This window comes from Grampus griseus (genome assembly GCF_964374135.1).
Source record: "Grampus griseus genome assembly, chromosome: 6".
NCBI lineage: Eukaryota > Metazoa > Chordata > Mammalia > Artiodactyla > Delphinidae > Grampus > Grampus griseus.
In genome coordinates, this window is record NC_139000.1 from 65,993,391 (window position 1) to 66,015,034 (window position 21,644).

Consider the following 21,644-nt stretch of genomic DNA (forward strand, 5'->3'; position numbering starts at 1 on the left):
TAAACTTATAAGCTAATTAAATACTTCCATTTGACATATGAAATCTTTCGGTCTAAAATGGCTTCCATGTTTTTAGTGATTTATAATTTTTAAAAAGCATAAACTCATTTTGATGATAAATATATGATAATGTGTGTGCAGGATATTCATTGAAAATAAACAAAAACAACCATCAATTCTACTCAAATAAAAATGAATACAAGATACAGAGAGAGTAATGAAACCCTTTCCTTATATGACATCTCTAACTAACATCCAAATCTGTTTAAGAAATATTTTTTTATTCTATGATTACTGGTCATTTGCAGGATCTCAAGCTTACTTTCCTCATATCAAAAATAAATGAGACTGAATCTGCTATGGCAGAAATTGAAACAGCAGCATCTAAGCATCTTCAAGGATTAGCAATGCAAAGTGAGCAGGCCCTAGAAGGTGCACAGAAGAAATTGCTGCTAGCCAATGAGAAAGTGGAAGAGTTCACCATATTTGTGAAGGTTTGAATTCTTTCTGCTTTACTAACTTGTACTTTACTTCAGGCAGAGTGGGCAGTGGCCTACTTCAGATGATTTGGGAAGTACATTTAAGTTCCTTTCTGCTTTCCTAAACCACAAAGCATCTTCCCCTACTTGCCACACTGTTCAAATTTTCTCTATAACAGATTTGTTTTTATAGCTTGATTTTAAAAATGTCCACTCTATTATTATATTCTTTCCTTAATGTCAGTTTAGTTATGAAATTGTGGTAATCACATAATCAAGACGGGTGGGTTTTTTTTTTGTTTTTTTGATTATTTTTATTTTTGGCTGTGTTGGGTCTTCGTTGCTGTACGTGGGCTTTCTCTAGTTGCAGTGAGCGGGGGCTACTCTTCATTGCGTGTGCAGGCTTCTCATCGTGGTGTCTTCTCTTGTTGCGGAGCATGGTCTCCAGACGCTAGGGCTTCAGTAATTACGGCATGCGGGCTCAGTAGTTGTGGCACTCAGGCTCAGTAGTTGTGGCTTGCGGGCTCTAGAGAGCAGGCTCAGTAGTTGTGGCGCACAGGCTTAGTTGCTCCGTGGCATGTGGGATCTTCCTGGACCAGGGCGTGAACCCATGTCCCTTGCATTGGCAGGCAGATTCTTAACCACTGCGCCACCAGGGAAGTCCCAAGACAGATTTTAAGACAAAAGAATTGAGTCATTTTCATTCCACTCTCCTTTTAAAAATCATCCAAGCAAGAACAACCAGAAACTTGCTCCATGATAATTGAACTTAAGAGACATTGCACCCCAGCCCATGACCTATCAGACATGGAATGGATAGAGGAATGGTAAATGATCTAGCAGGACAAAAGGAAGACAAGCTGAAGTGTCTACAAAGGGTGTACCATCTGGAAATTATCTGACCACTGAAGACTCGCAGAACGGTTCTGGCATTGGCTGCACAAGGAACCACCAAAGCCAAGGGTGGTGGGGGATAGGAGAATACCAGGCTAAAATGGGTGTTTTGTTTGAAAGTCTTTATAAGGAATTTTTAGACCTCTGGCCTGTACTTCTGCCCCACATGGTCAGCCAGTATTCCTCCCTTAACTATTCTGGAAAAACTCAGGAGGAGCAGTTCTAGTTTCAGAGATATGAGGCACTGAGGGGGGGAACCTGGTGATTGCTCCACTCATTTCAATCCCACTGTGAGTTGTTTGCACCCCTGTTTAGTGCCTTTTATTCTGCCTCGTATTATAGTCAGCAAATGGATCTGTTTCCATTATATAAATTATGATGAGTTCCTTAAAGTCAAGAACCACGTTTTATTAATCTCTACCTCCACAGCATGTACCATAGTGACTTGCAAAGAGATGGCATGCAATAATGATCACTAACTAATGAAACTGAATTTCTCTTAGGAATATGAAATTTTAATAAAAGCCCTTTTGGCCTTTAAAAATAAGAAGTAAGATAATTGGACTACTGTGGGAGGGTAAATCTTTACTTTCCCCCTTTTATCTCCTGAAGTTGCAATGTTCTCTTTTTTTCTAAACCAATCTTCGATGAGATTGAGTTCTTCCCGCTACTTGTTCCTTTGGCTGGCATATATTATTAAAAACTTGCCTATCATAACAGTAGAAACTTATTTAAATATATAAATATTTTTAATTGATGGATTATAAAATTAAAGTTTAAATGTCCTTCTATGGAATAAAATAACATCAACACTTACTGTCTTCTTTCTCAAATAACCCTACTATTATTTGAACTACTCAACTAGACTTGCTGCATATATAATTATTATATATATAAATATGTTAGTGTTCTAAAAGCATTTACCCCCTTAGGTATTGATCTTATTTATAAGAATTAACATTCCTGGACTTATAACTTGAATATAAGATGGCAAATAACTGGATCTTATGTGTAGTACCATTTTTTTTATTCCTCTAAAAATAACAGCTTACAACATTTTATGCCAGTGTTAATAGTACGCCATTTAGAACAAATCCCTTACTTCGTTTCTTTGGAAATCATAGATACCTTGGGAGTTTTCTCATTTAAAAAATATCTACAAAATGAATGGAATAAAACATTTATCTCTTTCAATGAAGGTTTCAAATGGTATAAAGTCAGACCAATAATGCTTGCCTCAGAGGACTCTAAATGATTGCAGAGTATTAATTTAAATTTATTAATTTAATCATATTTCCTTTTCCAGATTTAAAATGTCATTCCTTCCAAATGCTTGTTGAATAGTCTCACTGTTTAACTTATGATAAGCACTCTCATTGAATATTGTCGTTATTTTGCTCATGATATAGAGCTATTTTTATTATGACTTTTAGCTTCATAAACCTTTGTTTTCCATGTTTTATATTCAGCTTAGAGTTGCATTTTTTGTACTGTTAGCCAATATATAAAATATGAAATGCACATTTATAAGATTTACTCAAATGCTAATTATGGTTTTTCCTAAAGTATTCCTTGAACATGTCCTGTTTAAAAAAGAATTGATAACCAGAAGTTTTTAAAATAGAAAAATGAATTTTATGATTAGATATCTGATTATTATAGACTTGTTGAAGTTTCATGACCTTTATGATAAGGTAATGGGTGTACTTCTTCACATAGAGTAGTTTGGCAAAAATTATCTTTTAAAAAACAAACTTCTTACTATTCATGTCCAAGGATATGAATAGTATTTAATGATATAGTGAATGTCTCATCTCTGGTTGTTCGAGAGTAACATACTAATCCTTCATGTATTTCACCAACAATGATATAGAGTATAGATGTCCTAGTAGATAAATTCAGGATTGCCATGGTTTCATGACTTTTTAATTTGAGTAACATATTAAAGGTCCTATAGTAGAGAATGATAGCAGATATGGATAAAACATTTTTAGTACTCTTTCAGAAATTTTCCATGTTGTTTCAGTTTGGTATTTAGATTGCTTGCATTAGAATCAACAGATTCTGTTACATTTAAATAAAATTCATAATTCCGGGCATTATTGAATCAAAATCTTGGTTGGGGTGAGACCCAATAATCTGCATATAACAACTAGGTGATATTATGCATTAATACTGTTTTGAAAACAATGTTTTTTTTTTAAAGCCCAACATTGCTTTTATGGATTGAATCTATATAACAAAATATTTATCAGTTTGGTATTTAATAGCACCTTTTACCACTCATAACTTCTAATGGTAATTTGACATTTGTTTTACTTAACTTTGTTTTAGGGTCAATATGTATTTGATAATGGTACCACTTCTACTGCTTAATCCATTTCGCTAATAAAGGGCCACAAGCAAACTAATGCCCAAACCAGAAACATTGGCAAAGACTGGATATTTGGGTCTGAAGAAGGAGATTACTGTCATCCTTCTCTTCCTCACACGTATAGCCCACCCTAGGACTGGGCAGAAATGCTCAGGAGCTGCCATCTTCAGTGACATACCATCAGTGACGTCCTAAACACTACTGCATTACAGCTCAGCTTTCACCTTTTTAAAAATTTAAGACCTTCCATAATTTGACCCTATTCTGTTTAGAATCTAATTTTTTTTCCCACTACTCTCCAAATTTCACCCAGATTGTGTTCAGTCTTGCCTTTCCTCAAGTTTTCCTTCTTCCTTCACATATCCTTCTCTCTTTGCTCTTCGCTCTAAACCCTTCCGATTTAGCTCAGGGCCTTCCTCTTTCCTGAATCATTTCTTTAACTCTGTGGTTAAGGGGAAAGGGCCCTACTCTGCCAGTTTCTGGTTCTGTTATCTCAGGCAAGTGACTTAATCCTCTGTGTCTCAGTTTCCCCATCTATAGAATTAGTGTAAAGATGGGACATACCTAAAGTGAGGATTTAAATAAGTTAACAGAGATAAAGCTCAAACATTGCCCAATATGCTCAGTGTTATCTGAGTGTCAGCTAGTAGTATGCCTATCATTTATCTCCTGAATAATTATTGTATATACCATATAAATTAACACATAACTGCAAACTGTCATATTTTTCTTTTTGTTTCAAGTAGATTATTATAGTCAACTTGAAGTTAGGGTATTGTCATTCATTTACCCAAAGTACTGGCACATAATAGGGCTCACTAAATTCTTGAAGAATTGATTTTACATCTGCTTTAAGAATGGTACAGGACACATAATCACTGCTCAGACTGAAACCTCTGTGAAGGCAAGAGCTATGCACATTGCTTAACAAGCATAGTTAAAGAATGTGCATAGTTCCTACATGGAACATTATGATCACCAGGACTCATTCTGTGCAGAGCTTATTAGGGTATCAAGTACACAAAAGTATTTAATAAATATTATTAGTAGTATTAATAGTAATAATGTTTGTTTTGGCCATGTTATGGAATCTGTGTTCCCTTTACTCTTTTCATTTATGCATAGGGCACAACCAGATTATAGAAGAGGAGTGGCCATCTGTTCTAGATCTAGTCTTGAATATGGAATTTTGCCCTGGAGTAAAATCAAGTGCTTTGAGCATCTGGGCTGGATATATCTGGCAGAGCTCAGGCTTTAATTTCTCCTAATAACTGAATAAAACACACAAGGGAAATTTCTAGAAGTATTTGCTCAGTTTGATTGAACCCTGATATAGGCTTGTTAATGTGCTTATATGTGAGAGTCATATGCTCAATTCCATCTTCTCGATAGCTTTTGTTAGCTGATAAATAAATACCAGCCAAAGAACAACATTCAGCCAGAAGCTTAAATCATTTAATTATCAATATGTACTTGCTTGGTAAGATTTAGTATGATGATTTGGGCATGTAAATTTCTTGCTCCTTTAGTGAGAACATTTGTAGAGCATTATAATTTTATTTTTAATAGGTACAATTGTTAATGCTTTGGTACTGATCTACTCTATTATGATTTTTTTCTATTTTTTCCAACTTTATTGAGATATGACATATAACAATGTATAAGATTAAGCTATACAATATGGTGACTTGATACATGTATATATTATGAAATGTTTACTACAATAAGGGTAGTTAACACATCTTTAACCTCACATAATTACCATTTTATTGTTATTGTTATGGTGAGGACATTTAAAATCTACTCTCATAGCAAATTCCAAGGATACAACACAGTATTGTTAACTATAGTCACTATGCTGTACATTAGATCCCTGGAACTTGTTCTTATAACTGGAAGTTTGTACCATTTGACCAACATCCCATTTCCCCCACCCCTCAGCCCCTATCTTTTTCTGTCTGACTTATTTCTCTTAGTATAATACTCTCAGGGTCCATCCATGTTGTCACAGATGACAGGATTTCCTTCTTTTTCATGGCTGAGTAATATCCCTGTGTGTGTGTGTGTGTGTGTGTGTGTGTGTGTGTATCCACAGATACACACACACACACACGCGCCACGTTTTCCTTATCCATTAATCCATTGATGGACACTTAAGTTGCTTCCATGTCTTGACTAGTGCAACTAATGCTGCACTGACCATGGGAATGCATATGTCTCTTTGAGATCCTGTTTCATTTCCTTTGGATATGTACTCAGAAGTGGGATTGCTGGTAGTTCTATTTTTAATTTTTTTGAGGGACCTCTATACTGTTTTCCATAGTGGTTGTACCAATTTACATTCCCACCAATGGTACATAATGGTTCCCTTTTCTCCATATCCTCGTTAGCATTTGTTGTCTCTTGTCTATTTGATAATAGCCATTCCAACAGGTGTGAGGTGATATCTTGTGGTTTTGATTTGCGTTTCTCTGATGATTAGTGAGGTTGAGCACCTTTTCGTTAACTTGTTGGCCATTTGTATGTGTTCCTTGGAAAAATGTCTGTTGAGGTCCTTTGTCCATTTTTAAATTGGATTATTTGGGTTTTTGTTATTAAGTTATATGAGTTGTATATAGTTTGAAGTCAGGAAATGTGATACCTCCAGCTTTGTTCTTTCTCAAGATTGCTTTGGCTATTCAGTCTTTTGTAGTTTCATACAAATTTGGGTTTTTTTTCTTATTTCTGTGAAAAATGCCATTGGAACTTTGATACAGATTGCAGTGAATGTCTAGGTGGCTTTGGGTAGAATGGACATTTGAACAATATTCACTCTTTTAATCAGGATATCATTCCATTTATTTGTGTCTTCTTTAGTTTCTTTCATCAGTGTCTTGTAGTTTTTGGTGTATAGATCTTTCACTTCCTTGGTTAAATTTATTCCTAAAATTTTATTGTGTTGGGTGCCACTATAAGTGGGATTGTTTTATTTCTTTTTTACATGTTTAATTCTTAGTGTATAGAAACACAACTAATTAATTTTTGTCTGTTGATTTTGTATCCTGCAACTTTACTGAATTTGTTGATTAATTCTAACAGCTTTTTGATGGAGTCCTTAGGACTTTCTTTATAAAAGGTCATGTCATGAGCGAACAGAGACAATTTTATTTCTTTCTTTCTGATTTGGATGCCTTCTATTTCTTTTTACTGCCTAATTGCTCTAGCTAGGACTTCCAGTACTGTGTTGAATAGGAGTGGTGAGAGTGGGCACTTTTCTCTTGTTCCTGATCTTAGAGGGAAAGGTTTCAGCCTTTCACTGTTGAGTGTGAGGATAGCTTGGGCTTGTATTATATGACCTTTGTTATGTTCCAGTATGTTCCTTCTATACCCAGTTTGTAGAGAGTTTTATCATGAAAGGATGTTAAATTTTGTCCAATGGCCTTTCTGCATTTATTGAGATGATCATATGATTTTTATCCTTCATTCTTTATGTAGTGTATCACATTTATTGATTTGTGTATGTTGACTCATTCTTGCATTCCAGGAATAAATCCCACTTCACCATGGTGTATGATCCTTTTAATGTGTTGTTGAATACAGTTTGCTAGTATTTTGTTCAGAGGTTTTGCATCTATATTCATCAGGGGCATTGGCCTATAGTTTTCTTTTCTTGTAGTGTCCTTATCCGGCTTTGGTATCAGGTTAATGCTCACCTCATAAAATGAGTTTGAAAGTGTTCTCTCCTTTTACATTTTTTGGAAGAGTTTGAGAAGGATTGACTTTAATTTTTCTTTATTTGGTAGAATTCACCAGTGAAGCCATCAAGTCATAGGCTTTTCTTTTTTGGAAGGTGTTTGATTGCTGATTCAGTCTTCTTACTCATTATTAATCTGTTGAGATTTTCTGTTACTTCATGATTCAGTCTTGGTAGGTTGTATGTTTTAGGAATTTATCCATTTCTTCTAGGTTGTCCAATTTGTTGACATATAATAGTTCATACTATCCTCTTATGATCCTTTGTATTTCTGTAGTATCAGATGTAATATCTTCTCTTTCATTTCTAATTTTATTGAGTCCTCTCTTCTTTTTCTTGGTAAATCTAGATAAAAGTTTATCCATTTTGTTTATCTCTTTAAAAAACTAGCTCTTAGTTTCACTAATCTTTTGTATTGTCTTTTATGTCTCAATTTATTTCCACTCTTCTCTTTGTTATTTCCTCCCTTCTACTACCTTTGAGTTTAGTTTGTTCTTTTTGTAGTTCCTTGAGGTGTAAAGTTAGATTATTTTTTCGAGTTTTTTTTTTTTTTTTTTTTTGCTTAATGGAGGGTTCCACATGGCAGAAGAGGCCAGTGACAGGAGTTGGGTGTTGGCGTGCAGGTGCTCAGGTGGAGGGGCTAGCTGCAGGTGAGCCCAGCGGTGCAGGCCAGTGAGAGGAGACAGAACCAGATCTGGGCCCACAAACAGCTGTGGGGGCCTTAGCTGTCAACATGTAGTTCTATGGCTACAGGGCCTCACCACAGGCACTTGCATGTCATTGGAGGCCAGTGACAGGAGTCAGACCAGTGGCGAACTGGTCCACAGCTGAAGGGGTTAGCCCCAAATGCATGCACGGCAGTGGATCAGCTGCAGGGGTCTAGGCTGGCATCTTGCACTTCTGCAGCTGCAAAGGCCAAGCTGACTTCCAGTGCAGATTGGAGGGTCCAGTTGGGGACAGGGAGGGAGTCAGTCAGGTGGCATCCGTGAAGGTGAACCTGTGGGGGGAAATCACAGTGGTGAAATCTGCAGGGGGTTCATGGCAGCTGTCCTGGGCTTTGGTTTCTTCAGTGGCGAAAGCTGTTGGGATCCTGCACAGAGCTGTAAACCACAGCTGCTCTTGCTGCATAGCTGATATTGGGAGCCCCAGGCATTCTTCCTTGCTCCAACCTGTCTTTATTTGTCTTAGCTTTGTCAGTCTCTGGGTGGTGTGAAACTGAAGTGGGTCCTTCATGCAGTGATATGAAAAACTGGGGAAGTTGGTTCCTCACCTCATTCTCCCTTTCCCAGCGAGGGAACTCTTTTGAACTGGGCAGTTCCCCCTTGTCACTGAGCAGTGCCACCCTGGAGTATGCGATGATGCAGGCAAAACGAAACTGTCCTTCTTTTTCTTTGTGTGGAGTTATTCTCAGGTTTTTTGCTCCACTGTTTGTTGCTGAAATTTCTTAAGTGGACTCCTGAGCTCTTCCAGAGCTATTTTTGTTTGTGGATATCTGTCTAATTGTTGATATTTGTGGGGGGATAGAGGCTGGATCTCCCATCCTATATTTTGGTGACATCACTTCTTAATTATGATTTTTAAACAGTGTTATAATAAAATCCTATTTGAGTTAACTCTTTCTGTCCTATCATTATATAAGAAAGGTAAATGACAGCTGTTTTTAAAGACACGTTTTTAATAAAAATACATTACTTTAAGTGGGTGAACTTTAAAATATGTAAATTGTATCTTGATAAAGCTGTTTAGGAAGCTGTGAAAAAAAAAGACTTTACTTCTCCAAGAAACTATGATGGTAGGAGTGACTCCACAGTATTGGAGCAGCCAGTTATAACCTTCATCATAATAATCAAATCTTACTGAAAAATCTAATCAGTCCATTATGATTCAGTGAAATTCAAAACTTTTTGTAGTTTGCTAACACAGATCAAGACTCATTATAAAGACTGGAAAACTAGATCTTAATAAGACTGGAATGAAATAGCTTGCTGTCTTTCACTCTAACACTATTGCTCACTGCTTACAATAAATTATATTATAATATTGAAAAACATAGTGACTTTAAGTTGAGATGTAAATCTAAGAAAGTACTTTTACTTTGAAAATACAATCAAATATTGGGACAATTCCTAGCCCATGATATTCCAAGAAGTTTAAGAAGGCTGACATAAATTTTTAGAAATTCAGTTAACATTCATTGAATGCTTATTTTGTGCCATACAGTGTTTTTACTTACCTTGACAATAAGTGATAGCCATTATTCAACTGATGCAAGCAGAGTGAAACTTTTTAAAGCTTCTGTTGTTTTTAACATTGGAGTATTTTAAAAGTTTTGCACAATTTGGGAGTTTTAAAGTTGCTTAGGGGGGGACCTTCAAGATGGCGGAGGAGTAAGACATGGAGATGACCTTCCTCCCCACAAATACATCAGAAATACATCTACATGTGCAAAAACTCCTACAGAACACCTACTGAACGCTGGCAGAAGACCTCAGCCTGCCCAAAAGGTAAGAAACTCCCCATGTACCTGGGGAGGGCAAAAGAAAAAACAGAGACAAAAGAGTAGGGATGGGACCTGCACCTCTGGGAGGGAGCTGTGAAGGAGGAAAAGTTTCCCCGCACTAGGAAGCCCCTTCACTGGTGGAGACGGGGGTGGGTGGGTGGGGGGAGCTTTGGAGCCACGGAGGAGAGTGCAGCAACAGGGGTGCAGAGGGCAAAGCGGAGAGATTCCCACACAGAGGATTGGTGCTGACCAGCACTCACCAGCCCGAGAGGCTTGTCTGCTCACCCGCCAGGGCGGGTGGGGGCTGGAAGCTGAGGCTTGAGCTTCGGAGGTCAGATCCCAGGGAGAGGACTGGGGTTGGCCGCATGAACACAGCCTGAAGGGGGCTAGTGCACCACAGCTAGCCAGGAGGGAGTCTGGGAAAAACTCTGGACCTGCCAAAGAGGCAAGAGACCATTGTTTTGGGGTGCGCAAGAAGAGAGGATTCAGAGCACTGCCTAAATAAGCTCCAGAGATGGGCGCAAGCTGTGGCCATCAGCTTGGAACCCAGAGATGGGCATGAAATGCTAGTGCTGCTGCTGCAGCCACCAAGAAGCCTGTGTGCAAGCACAGGTCACTATCCACACCTCCCCTCCCGGGAGCCAGTGCAGCCCGCTACTGCCAGGGTCCTGTGATCCAGGGACAACTTCCCTTGGAGAACAAATGGCGTGCCCCAGGCTGTTGCAGCATCATGCCTCTGCTGCCACAAGCTCACCCCTCATTCCAGTTATAACTAGCGTACCCCTCCCTCCCACCAGCCTAAATGAGCAAGAGCCCCCTAAAAAGCCACTGATTTACCCCCTCCTGTCTGGGCGGGGAACAGATGCGTGAGGGCAACCTACATGCAGAGGTGGGGCCAAAACCAAAGCTGAACCCCAGGAGCTGTGAAAACAGAGAAGAGAAAGGGAAATCTCTCCATGCAGCCTCAGGAGCAGCGGATTAAATCTCCACTATCAACTTGATGTACCCTGCATCTCTGGAGTACCTAAACAGACAACGAATCATCCCAAATTGAGGCAGTGGACTTTGGAAGCAACTATAGACTTGGGATTTGCTGTCTGCGGCTGATTTGTTTCTAATTTTTATGTTTATCTTAGTTTAGTGTTTAGTGCATGTGATCATTGGTGGATTTGTTTACTGGTTTAGTTGCTCCTTTTAAATTATTATTACTTTTTTATTTTAATAATGTTTTTCTTTTTATTTATTTATTATGATTTTAAAATTTTTATTTATTTATTTTTCTTTCTTTTTTTCACCCTTTTCTTCAGAGCCGTGTGGCTGACAGGGTCTTGGTGCTCCGGGCTGGTGTCAGGCCTGAGCCTCTGAGGTGGGAGGGCTGAGATCAGGACATTGGACCACTAGAGACCTCCTGGCCCCAGCTAATATCAGTCGGCGAGAGTTCTTCCAGAAATCTCCTTCTCGACGCTAAGACCCAGCTGCACCCAGCAGCCAGCAAACTCCAGTGCTGGACGCCCCATGCCAAACAACTAGCAAGACAGGAACACAACCCCACCCATTAGCAGAGAGGCTGCCTAAAATCATACTAAGTTCACAGACACCCCAAAACACAGCACTGGACATGGCCCTGCCCATCAGAAAGACAAGATCCAGCCCCACCCAGAAGAACACAGGCACCACACTCCTCCACCAGGAAGCCTACACAAGCCACTGAACCACCCTCACCCACTGGGGGCAGACACCAAAAACAACAGGAACTACGAACCTGCAGCCTGCAAAAAGGAGACCCCAAACACAGTAAGTTAAACAAAATGAGAAGACAGAGAAATATGCAGCAGATGAAGGAGCAAGGTAAAAACCCACCAGACGAAACAAATGAAGAGGAAATAGGCAGTGTGCCTGAAAAAGAAATCAGAGTAATCATAGTAAAGATGATCCAAAATCTTGGAAATAGAATGGAGAAAATACAAGAAACGTTTAACAAGGACCTAGAAGAACTAAAGAGCAAATGAACAATGATGAACAACACAGTAAATGAAATTAAAAATTCTCTAGAAGGATTAAATAGCAGAATAACTGAGGTAGAAAAACGGATAATTGACTTGGAAGATAAAATAGTGGAAATGACTACTGCAGAGCAGAATAAAGAAAAAAGAATGAAAAGAATTGAGGACAGTCTCAGAGACCTCTGGGACAACATTAAACGCACCAACATTTGAATTACAGGGGTTCCAGAAGAAGAGGAAAAAAAGGGTCTGAGAAAATATTTGAAGAGATTGTATTTGAAAACTTCCCTAACGTGGGAAAGGAAATAGTCAGTAAAGTCCAGGAAGCTCAGAGGTTCCAAACAGGATAAATCCAAGGAGAAACATGCCAAGACACATATTAATCAAACAATCAAAAATTAAATACAAAGAAAAAATATTAAAAGCAGTAAGGGAAAAGCAACAAATAATATAGAAGGGTATCCCCATAATGTTAACAGCTGATCTTTCAGCAGAAACTCTGCAAGCCAGAAGGGAGTGGCGGGACATATTTGAAGTGATGAAAGGGAAAAACCTACAACCAAGATTACCCTACCCAGCAAGGATCTCATTCAGATTCAACAGAGATATTAAAACCTTTAAAGACAAGCAAAAGTTAAGAGGATTCAGCACCACCAAACCAGCTTTACAACAAATGCTAAAGGAACTTCTGTAGGCAGGAAACACAAGAGAAGGAAAAGACCTACAAAAACAAACCCAAAACAATTAAGAAAATGGTAATAGGAACATACATATCGATAATTACCTTAAATATAAATGGATTAAATGCTCCAACCAAAAGACATAGACTGGCTGAATGGATACAGAAACAAGACCCATATATATGTTGTCTACAAGAGACCCACTTCAGACCTAGGGAGACATACAGACTGAAAGTGAGGGGATTGAAAAAATATTCCATACAAATGGAACTCAAAATAAACCTGGAGTAACAATTCTAATATCAGACAAAATAGACTTTATTTATTTATTTAGTTTTGGCTGTGTTGGGTCTTCATTGCTGCGTGAGGGCTTTCTGTAGTTGTGGTGAGTGGGGACTGCTCTTTGTTGCAGTGAGCGGGCTTCTCATTGCAGTGGCTTCTCTTGTTGCCAAGCATGGGCTCTAGGTATGTGGGCTCAGTACTTGTGGCTTGCGGGCTCTAGAGCGCAGGCTCAGTAGTTGTAGCATATGGGCTTAGTTGCTCTGCGACATGTGGGATCTTCCTGGACCAGGACTCGAACCTGTGTCCCCTGCATTGACAGCCAGATTTTGAACCACTGTGCCACCAGGGAAGTCCCAAAAATAGACTGTAAAATAAACACTATTACAAGAGACAAAGCAGGGCACTACATAATGATCAAGGGATCAGTCCAAGAAGAAGATATAACAATTGTAAATATTTATGCACCCAACATAGGACCACCTCAATACATAAGGCAAATGCTAACAGCCATAAAAGGGGAAATCGACAATAACACAATAATAGTAGAGGAATTCAACATCCCACTTTCACCAATGGACAGATCATCCAAAATGAAAATGAATAAGGAAACACAAGCTTTAAATGACACATTAAACAAGATGGACTTAATTGATATTTATAGGACATTCCATCCAAAAATAGCAGAATACACTTTCTTCTCAAGTGCTGATGGAACATTCTCCTGGATAGACCATATCTTCAGTCACAAATCCAGCCATGGTTAATTTAAGAAAATTGAAATCGTATCAAGTATCTTTTCTGACCACAATGCTATGAGACTAGAAATCAATTACAGGAAAAAATCTGTAAAAAATACAAACACATGGAGGCTAAATAATACACTACTAAATAACCAAAAGATCACTGAAGAAATCAAAGAGGAAATCAAAAAATACCTAGAAACAAATGACAATGAAAACATGACGACCCAAAACCTGTGGGACGCAACAAAAGCAGTTCTAAGAGGGAAGTTTATAGCAATAAAATCCTACCCCAAGAAACAAGAAATATCTCAAATAAACAACCTAACCTTACACCTAAAGCAATTAGAGAAAGAAGAACAGAAAAACCCCCAAAGTTAGCAGAAGGAAAGAAATCATAAAGATCAGAGCATAAGTAAATGGAAAAGAAATGAAGGAAACAGTAGCAAAGATCAATAAAACTAAAGGCTAGCTCTTTGAAAAGATAAACAAAATTGATAAGCTATTAGCCAGACTCATCAAGAAAAAAAGGGAGAAGACTCAAATTAACAAAATTAGAAATGAAAAAGGAGAAGTAACAGCTGACACTGCAGAAATACAAAGGATCATGAGAGATTACTACAAGCAGCTGTATGGCAATTAAATGGACAACGTGGAAGAAATGGACAAATTCTTAGAAAAGTACAACCTTCCAAGACTGAACCAGGAAGAAATAGAAAATATAAACAGACCAATCACAAGCACTGAAATTGACATTGTGATTAAAAATCTTACAACAAGCAAAAGCCCAGGACCAGATGGCTTCACAGGTGAATTCTATCAAACATTTAGAGAAGAGCTAACACCTATCCTTCTCAAACACTTCCAAAATATAGCAGAGGGAGGAACACTCCCAGGCTCATTCTACAAGGCCACCATCACCCTGATACCAAAACCAGACAAAGATGTCACAAAAAAAAGAAAACTGCAGGCCAATATCACCAATTAACATGTATGCAAAAATCCTCAACAAAATAGTAGCAAACAGAATCCAACAGCACATTAAAAGGATCATACACGATGATCAAGTGGGGTATATCCCAGGAATGCAAGGATTCTTCAATGTACGCAAATCAATCAATGTGATACACCATATTAACAAATTGAAGAATAAAAACCATATGACCATCTCAACAGATGCAGAAAAAGCTTCCGACAAACTTCAACACCCATTTATGATAAAAACTCTCCAGAAAGTAGGCATAGAGGGAACCTACCTCAACATAATAAAGGTCATATATGACAAACCCACAGCCAATATCATTTTTAATGGTGAACAACTGAAACCATTTCCACTAAGATCAGGAACAAGACAAGGTTGCCCACTCTCACCACTATTTTTCAACATAGTTTGGAAGTTTTAGCCACAGCAATCAGAGAAGAAAAAAATAAAAGAAAAAGAAGAAGTAAAACTGTCACTGTTTGCAGATGACATGATACTATACATAGAGACTCCTAAAAATGCTACCAGAAAACTACTAGAGCTAATTAATGAATTTGGTAGAGTAGCAGGGTACAAAATTAACGCACAGAAATCTCTTGCATTCCTATACACTAATGATGGAAAATCTGAAAGAGAAATTAAGGAAACACTCCCATTAACCATTGCAACAAAAAGAATAAAATACCTAGGAATAAACCTACTGAAGGAGACAAAAGACCTGTATGCAGAAAACTATAAGACACTGATGAAAAAGAAATTAAAGATGATATTAACAGATGGAGAGATACACCATGTTCTTGGATTGGAAGAATCAACATTGTGAAGATGACTGTATTACCCAAAGCAATCTACAGATTCAATTCAATCCCCATCAAACTAGCAATGACATTTTTCACAGAAGTAGACAAAAAATTTCACAATTTGTATGGAAACACAAAAGACCCCGAATAGTCAAAGCAATCTTGAGAAAGAAAACCAGAGCTGGAGGAATCAGGCTCCCTGACTTCAGACTATACTATAAAGCTACAGTAATCAAGACAGTATGGTACTGGCACAAAAACAGAAATATAGATCAATGGAACAAGATAGAAAGCCCAGAGATAAACCCACACACATATGGTCACCTTATCTTTGATAAAGGAGGCAAGAATATACAATGGACAAAAGATAGCCTCTTCAATAAGTGGTGCTGGGAAAACTGTACAGCTACTCGTAAAAGAATGAAATTAGAAGACTCCCTAACACCGTATACAAAAATAAACTCAAAGTGGATTAAAGACCTAAATGTAAGGCCAGGCAGTATAAATTCTTAGAGGAAAACAGGCGGAACATTCTATGTCATAAATCACAGCAAGATCCTTTTTGACCCACCTCCTAGAGAAATGGAAATAAAAACAAAAAGAAACAAAACGGGACCTAATGAAACTTCAAAGCTTTTGCACAGCAAAGGAAATCATAAACAAAGCAAGAAGTCAACCCTCAGAATGGGAGAAAATATTTGCAAACGAAGCAACTGACAAAGGATTAATCTCCAAAATATACAAGCAGCTCATGCAGCTCAATATCAAAAAAACAAACAACCCAATCCAAAAATGGACAGAAGACCTAAACAGACATTCCTCCAAATAAGAAACACAGATTGCCAACAAACACTTAAAAGGATGTTCAACATCACTAATCATTAGAGGAATGCCAATCAAAACTACAATGAGGTATCACCTCACACCAGTCAGAATGACCATCATCAAAAAATCTACAAACAATAAATGGTTGAGAGGGTGTGGAGAAAAGGGAACCCTCTTGCACTGTTGGTTGGAATGTAAATTGATACAGCCACTATGGAGAACAGTATGGAGGTTCCTTAAAAAACTAAAAATAGAACTACCATAAGACCCAGAAATCCCACTACTGGGCATATACCCTGAGAAAACCATAATTCAAAAAGAGTAATGTGCCACAGTGTTCATTGCAACACTATTTATGATAACCAGGACATGGAAGCAAGCTAAGTGTCCATCGACAGATGAATGGATAAAAAAGATGTTGCTCATATATACAATGGAATACTACTCAGCCATAAAAAGAAATGAAATTGAGTTATTTGTAGTGAGGTGGATGGACCTAGAGTCTGTCATACAGAGTGAAGTAAGTCAGAAAGAGAAAAACAAATACCGTATGCTAACACATATATATGGAATCCAAAAAAAAATGGTTCTGGTGAACGTAGGGGCAGGACAGTAATAAAGATGCAGATGTGGAGAATGGACTTGTGAACATGGGGAAGGGGAAGGGTAAGCTGGGACAAAGTTAGAGAGTAGCATTGACATATATACACTACCAAATGTAAAATAGATGGCTAGTGGGAAGCAGTTGCACAGCACAGAGAGATAAGCTTTGTGCTTTGTGACCACCTAGAGGGGTGGGATAGGGACGATGGGCGGGAGACACAAGAGGGAGGGTTTATGGGGATTTATGTATACATATAGCTGATTCACTTTGTTATACAGCACAAACAATCACAACATTGTAAAGCAATTGTACTCCAATAAAGATGTTTAAAAAAAGTTGCTTAGAGAAGAATTGAGCGTATCTTGAACTAATAAGAGAAGGCAATTTTGCAGTAGATGGAAGGGAAATAAAAATAAAATCCAGATCGAAGTGGCACCCAGAGTTGAAAACAAGCAGAGGCCCAGCATATATACAAAAGGCAAGTGTGATAATATGAAAACAAAAACTTAATTTGGATATATGGGTGGAAGGTAAAACATTTCAATGAACTTAATGCAATGAGACTGTACTATGTATCTGAAAGGTATAATTGGGAAGGGAAGAGGAATATTCAAGCATCATGAAATATATTTCAACCAAATAACATAACATTTTGTAATACTGGAGACTTTTTTTTTCCCAAATACACCTATGTTGCTTTTAGCCAGCTGATGGCATCATTGCTAAAAACTAATATGTATCCTATTCGTAGAATGGCAGTTCAAAGTATTTTGAATTAGTTTGCCTATAGTTGACAAGTAAAGGATGGAAGCAATATTGATGATATGCATATTTATACAGGATTACTGCTTTTAAATGAGTAAATGTCTATAGCTATCCTAATATTGTCCCCTTTTTTCCTAACAAATACTGTAATTTAAAATTGTAACAGTTCTAAAAATTGAGATATAGTTGATATATAACATTGTATTAGTTTCAGGTATGCAACATAATGATTCAATATATGTATTGCAAAATGATCACCATAATAAGACTAGTTAACATCCATCATCATACATAGGTACAAACATTTTTTCTTGTGAAAAGAACTATTAATAAGGCATTTGACGTGAAAGTATATAGTGGACATTATTTAGTAACAGCACTGCTTCGTATGTGTGCTATGTAACGTTTGAGTCTACCTCATTTTGGTACCTCTTTTTTTAACTTATGGGTTTTTTTTTTTTTTTTTTTTTTTTTTTTTTGCGGTACGTGGGCCCCTCACTGTTGTGGCCTCTCCCGCTGCAGAGCACAGGCTCCGGACACTCAGGCCCAGCGGCCGTGGCTCACGGGCCCAGCCGCTCCGCGGCATGTGGGATCCTCCCGGACCGGGGCACGAACCCGCGTCCCCTGCATCGGCAGGCGGACTCTCAACCACTGCACCACCAGGGAAGCCCTAACTTATGGGTTTTTAAAATTTTTGTTGAAATATAGTTGATTTACAATGTAGAGTTTGTTTCAGATGTACTGTAAAGTGACTCAATCATAAATATATATTAAAAATATATATACTTTTTTTACACTCTTTTCCATTATAGATTATTACAAGATATCAAGTATCTTGATACTTGATATCAAGTATCAAGTAGGTGCTATACAGTAGGTGCTTGTTGGTTATCTATTTTATATATAGTGGTGTGTATATTTTAATCCCAAACTCCTAATGTATCCCTCACCCTTTTCCCCTTTGGTAACCATAAGTTTATTTTCTGTGTCTGTGAGTCTGTTTCTGTTTTGTATGTAAGTTCATTTGTATCATTGTTTAAGATTCCACATATAAGTGATACCGTATGATATTTGTCTTTGGCTTACTTCACTTAGTATGATGATCTCTAGGTCCATCCATGTTGCTACAAATGGCATTATTTCATTCCTTTTTATGGCTGAGTAATATTCTATTATATATAAGTACCACATCTTTTTGTTGTTGTTGTTCATAAGGATCATTTCAGGTGTTATTTATTTATTTGAAATATTTTTTAAAATTTATTTATTTTTGGCTCATTGGGTCTTTGTTGCTACGCATGGGCTTTCCCTAGTTGCAGCAAGTGGGGCCACTCCTCGTTGCAGTGCATGAGCCTCTCATTGAGGGGGCTTCTCCTGTGGCAGAGCATGGGCTCCAGGCACATGAGGCAAGTAGTTGTGGCATGCGGGCTCAGCAGTTGTGGCACACGAGCTCTAGAGCACAGGCTCCACGGCATGTGGGGTCTTCCTGGACCGGGGCTCGAACCCGTGTCTGCCACATTGGCAGGTGGATTCTCAAGCACTGCACCACCAGGGAAGCCCCAGTACCACATCTTCTTTACCCATTCATTTGTTGTACCTCTTTACATATATATATATATATATATATATGTGTGTGTGTGTGTGTATATATATATACACATATATATATACACACACACACACACACATATATATATATATGAAGTGTATTTATTTATTTATTTATTCATTTTTGTCTGCGTTGGGTCTTCGTTGCTGCGTGCGGGCTTTCTCTAGTTGTAGCAAGCAGGGGCTGCTCTTCTTTGTGGTGTGTGGGCTTCTCATTGCAGTGGCTTCTCTTGTTGCAGAGCACGGGCTCAAGGTGCATGGGCTTCAGTAGTTGCGGCTCGCGGTCTTCAGTAGTTGCAGCATGCAGGCTTCAGTAGTTGTGCCTCATGGGCTCTAGAGAGCAGGCTTAGTAGTTATGGCACATGGGCTTAGTTGCTCGGCAACCTATCGGATCTTCCTGGACCAGGGCTTGAACCCATGTCCCCTGCATTCGCAGGCAGATTTTTAATCACTACGCCACCAGGAAAGTCCCTGTTGTACCTCTTTATAATGACACTCTAGTGGTACGTGAGGGTGGATCCTGGAATCCCTATATTATTCAACCCTATTTAGATATTCTCTTGGGATGCATAAGATTAAGAAATTATTGAAATAGATCTCAGAAGTCCATTGGAACATATAATCACCACCAAATCTGTTTGTACCTCATTGTAGAAGGTTAGTCATGCAGCTTTTCACCTGGTTCACAGTCTTTCTCTCCGACACGATTCTGTTACGATTTTGGATGACCTCCCATCCATGTAGGTCATCCAGCACCCTAGCCTCTCAGTTCTTCACCATATTCAGTTCCAGTGATTAGTCTCATGATCATATCCCTGACCCTTGGTTCTGAATTAAGGAAGGATCACCCACCTTATGGAGCATTTGGAAATGTGTGGGTGCTTTGGATTGTCACACTGACTAGGAGGTGCTACTGATATGCAGTGCCCATTGGCCAGAGATGCTAAACATCCTGCATTGTGAAGGTTAGTCCCACACAGTAAAAAAATTGTCATCTCCACAATGTTTCCATTAAGAAATATTACTCTTGGCCTTGTCATTACCAATAACTGCATCAACTCCAGAATCTCTGTTTCTAGCATCTTATTCTTTGACCCCCATGTCTTTTTGTACTTACACTCCAGCAATTCTCTGACATGATTACAAACTGAAATTCATTGACCTTACCACTTTTCCCTAATTATTACCACCTTCTTTTCCATTATGCTTTCACTTCCCTCCTCATGAAGCAAGTACTCCATGTTCTGTCATTGTCACTTTTTAACATATATCCTCAAGTCTGCTCATCTGTCCCTCTGTCATATTCACATGGAAAAAATCCATGCCTATTTTGTTTTGAATCTCTACCCACTTTTCTTCTGGACCCAAGCAGCTGAATGTCTCTAAAGAAAAACACAACCATGCTGATTGGTCTTAATTTAAGTTCATAACCAAGAACTTCAGGTGGGACCTCAACACTCTGTGTAAGACTGTTATACTTTCCCAGTACATTTAGCCCCCAAGTTTCCCCAACATTCCTTTCTCCTATCTTCTTCGACCTCTAGCATCTACCCCCTCCTTAGTGCCTTAATCTCAGCTTCTTATTTCACTGAGAAAGCAGAAGTAACCTGAAGAAATTTTTCTCTTTTTTTTTTTCATTACTAAGCCTACAACCCACTGGAATCTGTACTCCTCCCAGTCTTACTTCCGTTATAGTGTTCTTTGTCTCAGGATTTGCTTTTTCACCAGTCATCCGGGTGGTGGGGCCCCAAACCTCGAATCATCCTTGTCTTTTCTCTTTCTCTCACATTGCATGTCTAATCCCTCATCAAATCCTGTGGGCTGTGATTTGAAAATCGATCCAGAATTCTGCTGCCTTTCCACACTGCTACTGTCCAGGTTATCACTACCTCTTGCTTGTACCCCTCATACTCTCCTAGCTCATCTCCCTCTTCAGCTCTTGCTCCAGACAATCTTTTTCTCCATTTTTTGGTTAGAATGGTTCTTTTAAAACTGAAAACATATCGTGTCACTCCCTTGCTCAAACTTGTCTCATGACTCCTCATTACACGATAGAATGAAACGTCTTCACTGCCCTGCAAGGCGTCCATGATTAGTCTTCTTGTTACTTCTGTGACTTCACTTTCTACTACATGTCACTTCACTGATTCCTCTTTCACCATACTGACTTTCTTGGTGTTCCTTGAATACTGCAAGCCCTATTCTTTCTTAAAGTCTGCTCTTTTCCTGTTTATATTAAAATAGTTTATCTTTTCACTTCTTCAAGTCTTTCTGCCCAAATGGGACTCTGTCAATCTTTAGAACATATGAAACAATGGAAAACAAAGACACAAGTAAAACCTACATAACTGTTGATGTTAATGTTTACAGTAACA

The 21,644-nt window shown here is 38.3% G+C and overlaps 1 protein-coding gene across 4 annotated transcripts in view; it reads left to right on the forward strand.

Annotated features, from left to right (window-relative positions):
• The window catches only part of CNTLN (centlein), a gene marked incomplete at its 5' end in the record, with an annotated part of 329,914 nt that overhangs the window by 283,453 nt on the left and 24,817 nt on the right, over nucleotides 1-21,644 (forward strand). For all 4 annotated transcript variants that reach the window (XM_082656525.1, XM_082656528.1, XM_082656526.1 and 1 more), the window contains one exon: nucleotides 309-494. In XM_082656525.1, coding sequence (XP_082512651.1) covers nucleotides 309-494 — 186 coding nt within the window. The remainder of the gene's footprint in view (nucleotides 1-308; nucleotides 495-21,644) is intronic.